This window comes from Pleuronectes platessa, chromosome 2 (assembly GCF_947347685.1).
Source record: "Pleuronectes platessa chromosome 2, fPlePla1.1, whole genome shotgun sequence".
In the NCBI taxonomy this organism is placed as follows: domain Eukaryota; kingdom Metazoa; phylum Chordata; class Actinopteri; order Pleuronectiformes; family Pleuronectidae; genus Pleuronectes; species Pleuronectes platessa.
The window spans coordinates 26441464-26448750 of NC_070627.1; the positions used below are offsets into that span (position 1 = coordinate 26441464).

A 7287-nucleotide genomic window follows, 5' to 3' on the forward strand; every position below is an offset into this window, starting at 1 on the left:
TGACCTGCTGTCTGCTCTGCTGCTGGTATGAGACAAAAGCACAATGACATTCACACACCGGGATTGAAGTCAGACCTGAATAGGGATCTCACAGTCGGTCTAATCAGCTGCTTTTGTGATTTGATTGCAGTACAACACCAGGAGCAGAATGTCATCTGAAGCTTCTCTGCGACACCCCCTAACTTCCAGACTCTGGGGGATAACATACACAATTTGGGCAGACAGTAAGACACACATAAATACACTGTTCACACACTATAAAGGCTTCGCAGGTGTAATTTAGATCCAGGGGTCTCGGTTACTCGGCTATAAACATAAAAGAGGTTCTGAAAAAAAAACGTTTTAAACATCCTGAAACAAAATGCACAGAAGTATTTGACAGAACATGTTTAAACGTTTTAAAAAGGTTAGTGCAAAACAATGTGAGACTTTACATCTGAAGACGATTTTGACCAACTTCTTTGGGTGTTTTGTTGAAGATGCCCATTATTATTAACAAGCTAAAACAAGCTGTCAAAGGTTAACCAGTGGTTTAGAAAAAAATTTGCTTGGCAAATTATTTGGGGCTAAAGAAAAACAGTCTGTGTCTAGAGCCCCGGATGCCCAAGCCAGGCGACACCCCTGGGCGACAAACGAGTTTTAATCAGTGCTTCTCTCCTTCTCTTTGTTTTAGCTGGCTCAGTGTTTTCCCTCAGAGAGGTGCAGCTCCAGAAGGGACCCAGGCCACCGCACTTCTGTGTTTCAGCCTTTAAGTAAGTGACCGCCACAGGTGACATGATATGAATTCACTATAAGCTGATTACAAGTCATAGTTACCGGCAGCCAAACACTTTGTTCGCATAGTTCGCAATTCTGATAATTATGTTATGATGTTAAAATAGTTCTGCACATCTTAGACCTGTAAATAAAAAAGATTAGTTTTTACCTTATATTCTCGTAATGTCGTGTTTGTAAACACATTAGACTGACAAGGTATTTATTGATAACAATGGGATGGATTATCTCTTACACTGTGAGTTTCCTGAATTATTTGTAATGAAACAGAATTAAACTCGTATGTGTTTTACTCTTGGCCACAACATCTGAAATGTCAAACTGTCTGCGGACGTACTATGCTAATTAGCAGTGCATTGCAAGTAGCCGGCATGCTGAGTTTGTACATTGTGACACAAATGAATTAGTAGAACGATGAGTCTCACAGGGACTGAATAGACTAATAACCAAGGGGTTGTTTTCATATTCAAGCCAATTACTGTCTAGTCTAGTATACACTCTGATAGGCTAATTTAATTTAAAGTCTCACTATGACTGTATATCCACCTGAGTACCACCAAGAAGCATCAAGTTAATTTAGGTTAAAGGGGTGATGCATTCAGGGAAAAGATGGAGTTGTTGCTTCCCTGTAAATAGACTGTGTCTATAGACTATAGACTGTGAATAATTACAAGTGTAAAATAAGTGTGTTCTCACTTTGTCTCTCCTCAGCTCGAGGAAAGAACAGAAGACAAAGCATCTTCTAGATGACACACGGATTAGGATGAGAGACGCACATTAAAGAGGAGCAGCCTTTACAGACCACAGCACTAAGGCCAACACAGCTCCTCAAATTCACAAGCATGCCTCAGTTACACACACGCACATGCACGTACACACAAACTCGTAGGTGCACTCACTCATTTCTATGGCAGCTGACTGTGGAGACACACAGGGTCTCTGCAAATAACTAGCTTGAACTGCACTTGAAATGACTGAGCTGAGACAAACACACATTTGCATACATTTGCACAATCAGCTACAATTGTGCCATTTCTCAGTGGCAGTAGAGACAGCAGATATTTAAGTATCTTGCTGACACACACACATTTCAAGGAAAAAACTGTCCACTAAATAAAACTTCTTCAGATAGGATTAATATGTATCAGTTCTGTTCAGCACACAACCGGTGTTCTGGCCATCCACGGTAGCGACCACATCTGGAACATCATCTACATGTCAATGTAAAGAAGTGTTGCCTGAACACCACTGGGTCAAACAAAAAGGAGAGTTGGGATATCGAATGGAAGTTGCTTCAGTTTTGTGTAAAAAATCTTCTGAGGTCACTTTCTTTTCAAATAGTTTTGTCCTTATTATGCTTAGGCTTATCTGTACACCAAAAGACACAAAGATGTAGCTCAAAGGTACACTCTCTGATTTTTGATTTAGCATCAAATGTTTAGCATACATTTGGTTTTTGTGCAGCCCCAAATTAATGTATCTAAATTAACTTTTATGTTTTATTAATTAACTTTACAGATTTGCTTTATGTACATTTTTTGCTCTTTTTTGTAAAAAAAAAGGGTTTCAAAGCATTTTCTGTTAGGGACATTTTATTATTCTTATTCTTATTCTTATTCTTATTCTTCTTCTTATTATTATTATTATTATTATTTTTGGCCCGAACTTCGTCAAATGGACAGATTTTAAATCTGGAAATGCTTAAATTTTTTAACTTCAGAATAAGCTTAAAACATGCTTTCATTTATAGAGAATGGTCCCTGTAGCTATAGCCCTGGGTGCTATTAGACACTTGCTAAATAACAAACTCAGAGTGTGTACTTTTAAAAAGGATTCACACATTACCGGCAAAATAAGCAAAACTTTTCAACCTCAAAAAAAGACCACAGAAGAGATTCAACCTTGTATAAGTAAATCACAAATGTGTGGGGGAAGTAACCATGGTTAGCTACCTGAATATGTAAACTAGCTCATAATCTGACATCATTTAAGCTAAATCCGATTTATCTGTGATGAATTAAAAATATACCATTCAGAAGATCCCCCAGTATGGCAGCTCATGTGGCTCAGGTGTCATGTGACCTGACAGCCTTGAAATACACAAATAATCTGGACATTGAAATCGTAGCATCACACTCAATTATGAATATAAAGCAGATTTGCCTTGCTACAGCGACTCCATGTGTCAGTGCATTGTGGGGTTTTCTGTTCCATGCAGTGTTAACAGCTGACTTTCACTTCAGTTCTTGAAGTTGCCTTAGTAAACTGAGCATGATATCTTGGCTTGTGAAAACTCTCTATCTGATCTAGTGCATCCAGTGTGTTAGGAGGCATTTGCTCTGTGTATGTAAATAACTCATTGCGAGCGTATGTATTTCTTAGTCTCCTATTTGCACAAACCAGAAGTGTCCTCTGACGCCTGCTCCCTTCCTGTAGTGTCTTTCTTACCAACTGTGGTTTGAAAATATGACCCCATATTGTATGAACGCCCAGTAAGCCCAGAGGTAAAATCCTATGCCCTTGATAATGAAGTGATCGTCAGTAAGAATGTGATGGGGGCATGTTGCTGAGCTACACTTAATCTTTCCTAACTCTGTTTCCCTCTGCTCACTCCGCGTCCAGAGCTGCTGAGTTCATGCAGACAAGGAAATGCTGAGGTGAGGGGTTCCAGTGCCAATGACCCGCTTAGGGTTGGGGCAACATAAACGGCCGGTGGGGTCTTATCAAGGTTGTCTAATTAATTAACAGTGCAATATGAAAGAGATATAGACAGTTTGTGTGGAGCGCAATAGTGGCTTCCTATCACCATCATACTTCCAATCGCTAAGTTGTTCTGTGCTTTGATATCGGCAGACCTATTGATAAGAAGTTGCGTATAAAAATGGCACCATAATTTATTTACTTATTTCTCGATTTTAAATCACGCGGACCAAATCTTTTTTTTATAATTTGGTTTAGTAAGATAAATGGTGACAGAGTGTTTCCTTTGTAAATAATTACGATTCCATCCTCAACAGGTATTAGACATGCTTCTTCGAGGCTCCAGATATGTTAAGTGTAGAACAACAGGACTTGATTTAGATTTTAGAAGAAATGTTGCCTTTCATCTTCCTTAATTGTGACTGTTTTGTGGGCAGTATGTCTGAAACAAACTCATTCATTACTGTTGTGTCATATAACATCATCTGAACAGCTTTCTTAAGAGCCACATTTGTGGTGGGTAATAAGTCTGCTGTCATAGAGATAGGCTAAATGAGGTAAACACGTGGAGATAATGGAGGACAGACTCTCCTCAAAGGTCATGGTGCTGCACTTGAAAAAAAAGGAAAGAAGTTGTTTGACGAATGAGAAAACAGAGCTTGAGAGAGGGAACAGTTTTTTTCAGATTATCAGAAAATAACCAAAATTATTTGAGATGGCGTAGAATAATCCTATAAGAACTAAGACTGAGGCCTCCTAAACCCTTCCCAAGTATTAAATCACTGTTGGATTGTACGCACATTGAAAACTGTTGCCACTCAGACATGTGCGAGCATGACCAGACAATGCAGATGGTTTAGAAAAGGAGTGGAGGATGCCATGTATGTCTAACTAGAGCAAGAGAGGGCAGATGGATGGTTCAAGAATCCTTCCAAGGCCGTTGAAGATCCATTTATACCTTTATTTAGGAGACTGTAAAAACACTTACAAGACTGCCCTTTGACATGAAGTGTCTAATAGGGCCAGGTTATCAGGAACAAATATTATATTTGAGAGTATTTTTTTCTGTAACATATTATCTGATCACATCAGAGGCCAAAAGGGTTCAAAGTTTTGGTAAATGACCGCAGAACAAACATGGGATGATTAGATGAACAGCATTGATAGAGGCGAGGTGTGATGAATGGTTGAAGTATAGGGATCACACACATTTTCAGACTGCTTCTACCTTACACCCTTTCCTCCTAGGAGTGCTGTGGACACATGAGTGCAAATCTATTATCAGTTTCTCAAATCAAGAAATAGTTGAGAGCATTAAAACAAGATAGTATGAAAGAGAAGTTCCAACCCCGCTAACGTTCCCACCTTCACACTAAAATTGGTGTGTGTAAATATTGGAAACCCCCTCACCTTTCCCAAAACAGAATTGGGCAGGTTACATCAAACAGTTTCCTTGCATATATACAAAACTCGGAAATTAAAGGATTTCAAACCTGACTCATGCCTCCAAAAATTCCAAGCATTGTGGTCTGCTGTCTGATGTATTGCTAGTGATGATTTGCACTCCTGACCATATCACTTCTTCCAAAGCATAGCTGTTCTAAAAGTAAGAGTTTCAACTAAGAACCACCACATCCTGGTTCCCCTGCTTTAGTCTTCTAGAGAACCCTTCCTGTGTACTGCTGTGGAGACTTCCACAGTGCCCAAGAATATAATGCAGGTAATGCAAGTGTGTACACATTATTTGTTATGGACAGTGTAAACACACAGAGGAGATGCACAAACTTTCCCAAGAGCTTGATAACTTTGACATGTCTCAAGGACAATCGTACGAACGACCCTATGAGGTTTGATTCCTTGACTCAACCGTCCCTCGGAACTGAGGAAGCCTTTTAGATTAGAGGCAAAACGTCTTTAAGAAATTTGCAGCAAATTGACAGCAGTCGGCTATGATTAGGCATTCCAGGATTATTTGTTTAACAAAATGTAAAGAGGTTACCAGGCAGGGGCAAAAATTATGATATTTGAGATTGTCCAGGCAAGCCAGCGATAGAGAAGCTAATAATCAGGAGCCCCTTTTACACATCCTCTTTAAGGCAGAAATGTTCCACCTTCTATCTGGAAGTGGAGGTTGTCACTGAATGTAATCTGTGTAAAGCTGAAAGCAGGCATTCTGGGAACATGTCCTCTGATTACATAATACTATCTAAACCAGGGTGGCAGTACGTCGGCTTTATTTGGTTCAGTGTAAGGAAGCATGTAGTGAGGGATGTTTTAACAGCCATATAGTGGGATCTTTGTACCAAAGGGGCCAGGGAGTTGTTGGTTTGAGCCTCAAAAGGAGGGTGTGTTCAAGCGCTGAACCCCAAAAGCAATCCAGCGCTATCTGCAGGTCGGGGGGGTGTTATGTTTGCTTGAGTGAAGAGACAAATTCCAATAAAAGTGTTAAATGGTTGCTGAATGTTTTCCTACCTCTAAACGCTGATGGAAGAATATTGTTGTGACCCTCCAACCCTCTGATCACCTGTTAGTCAGCTCAAGTAAAGGTGATGGCAACAAGAAGAGGGGAATTCAGGGCAAAGCTCCAAGGACTTCAGAGGGACGCTCTGTGGATGTTACACTTCCGAACCTCCCCTTCCTTCCCTCAGTGGCAGAAGTATTACTTTGTGTTATAGTTGTGGTAAATGAAGCTATTTTAAATACTGTAATGACAAAGAAATAATATATATGTATTTTAACAGCTGTTTTCATCTTTCTCAGTGAGTTTTATGCTGTAATAAAAAAAACAATAGAGCCCAGTATTTAAAATGAAATAAAAAAAACAGATTATGTCTAAATGTTTTATAAAAGAAAAGTTTAGATTTTGTATAAGATGTGATATTTTGTGTGATTTGTCTACACTGTTCTAAAATGAGAAATTGAATGTACTGTGACTGCCAACAGGCATAACATTGATTAAATAATTGATTAATTAATCAATATATAAACTATTAAAACTCTCGAACACTCACCGGTTCAAAGTCTTCTTCTTTCATAGTTCATTTTAACATTATGAGATGATATGATATACATGTTGGAGGATACAGTGCAAATGAGAATGTACAATAACTTGGAGCAACAGAAGATGGTGCTATTGGACAACTGCATTTTATTCACCAGACGTTGTTTACTTTGAAAAGATAGAGACTTGTTCCCACAACTGCTACAACCATAGTAACTCAACTGAATTTGTTTCATTCCATTTGGTTGCAAGACTTTATTTTCAAAAGATAATCAAAACATATAACCGTTTCTGTATTTCATGTTACTATTATAAGAACCAAAGCACATGTGAATAAAACGATTATGAATGAAACTTTTTGATGATTGCTGGGAAAGGGAACACGATCACAAGGATTTTATACATGGCCTTCAGTACAAAATAGCTCTATTAATATTAAAAATATATAATATTCTCTATATCAAAATGTTCGTGTTAAAAAGTATGAGACAAAGATTGATTTGTAAATTAATCTTAAGTCAGGTGCTCATGTTACTGCCCTAAACCAAATGTCCTTTTTGTGTGCAAGCTGTTTCCAGTAACATTTCAAGTTATTATTATTATTATATTTATTTATTTGTCTGTATTGGCACATCACATCTCTCAGAGAGAAACAGACTCCAGTCCAAAGCAGGGCGGGACCTTGGGGACATCAACCAATCAGCGCCACGTCCGCGTCAACAGTAGATAACCGGCACGCCTGGCAAATGTGTTTAAGTGATTGTTTACTTTCTCCGCTGAAACTTCCTCTTGGACTCAGTGTAGACGCGTGG

General features: G+C 38.8%; 1 protein-coding gene across 1 annotated transcript in view; it reads left to right on the forward strand.

Moving 5' to 3' along the window:
• The window catches only part of cdk18 (cyclin dependent kinase 18), a 19661-nt gene extending 18141 nt beyond the window's left edge, over positions 1–1520 (forward strand). Inside the window, 5 exon segments of the mRNA XM_053429546.1 lie at positions 2–25; positions 131–224; positions 674–714; positions 716–752; positions 1486–1520. Coding sequence (XP_053285521.1) covers positions 2–25; positions 131–224; positions 674–714; positions 716–752; positions 1486–1520 — 231 coding nt within the window.
• The last annotated feature ends 5767 nt before the right edge of the window (positions 1521–7287 follow it).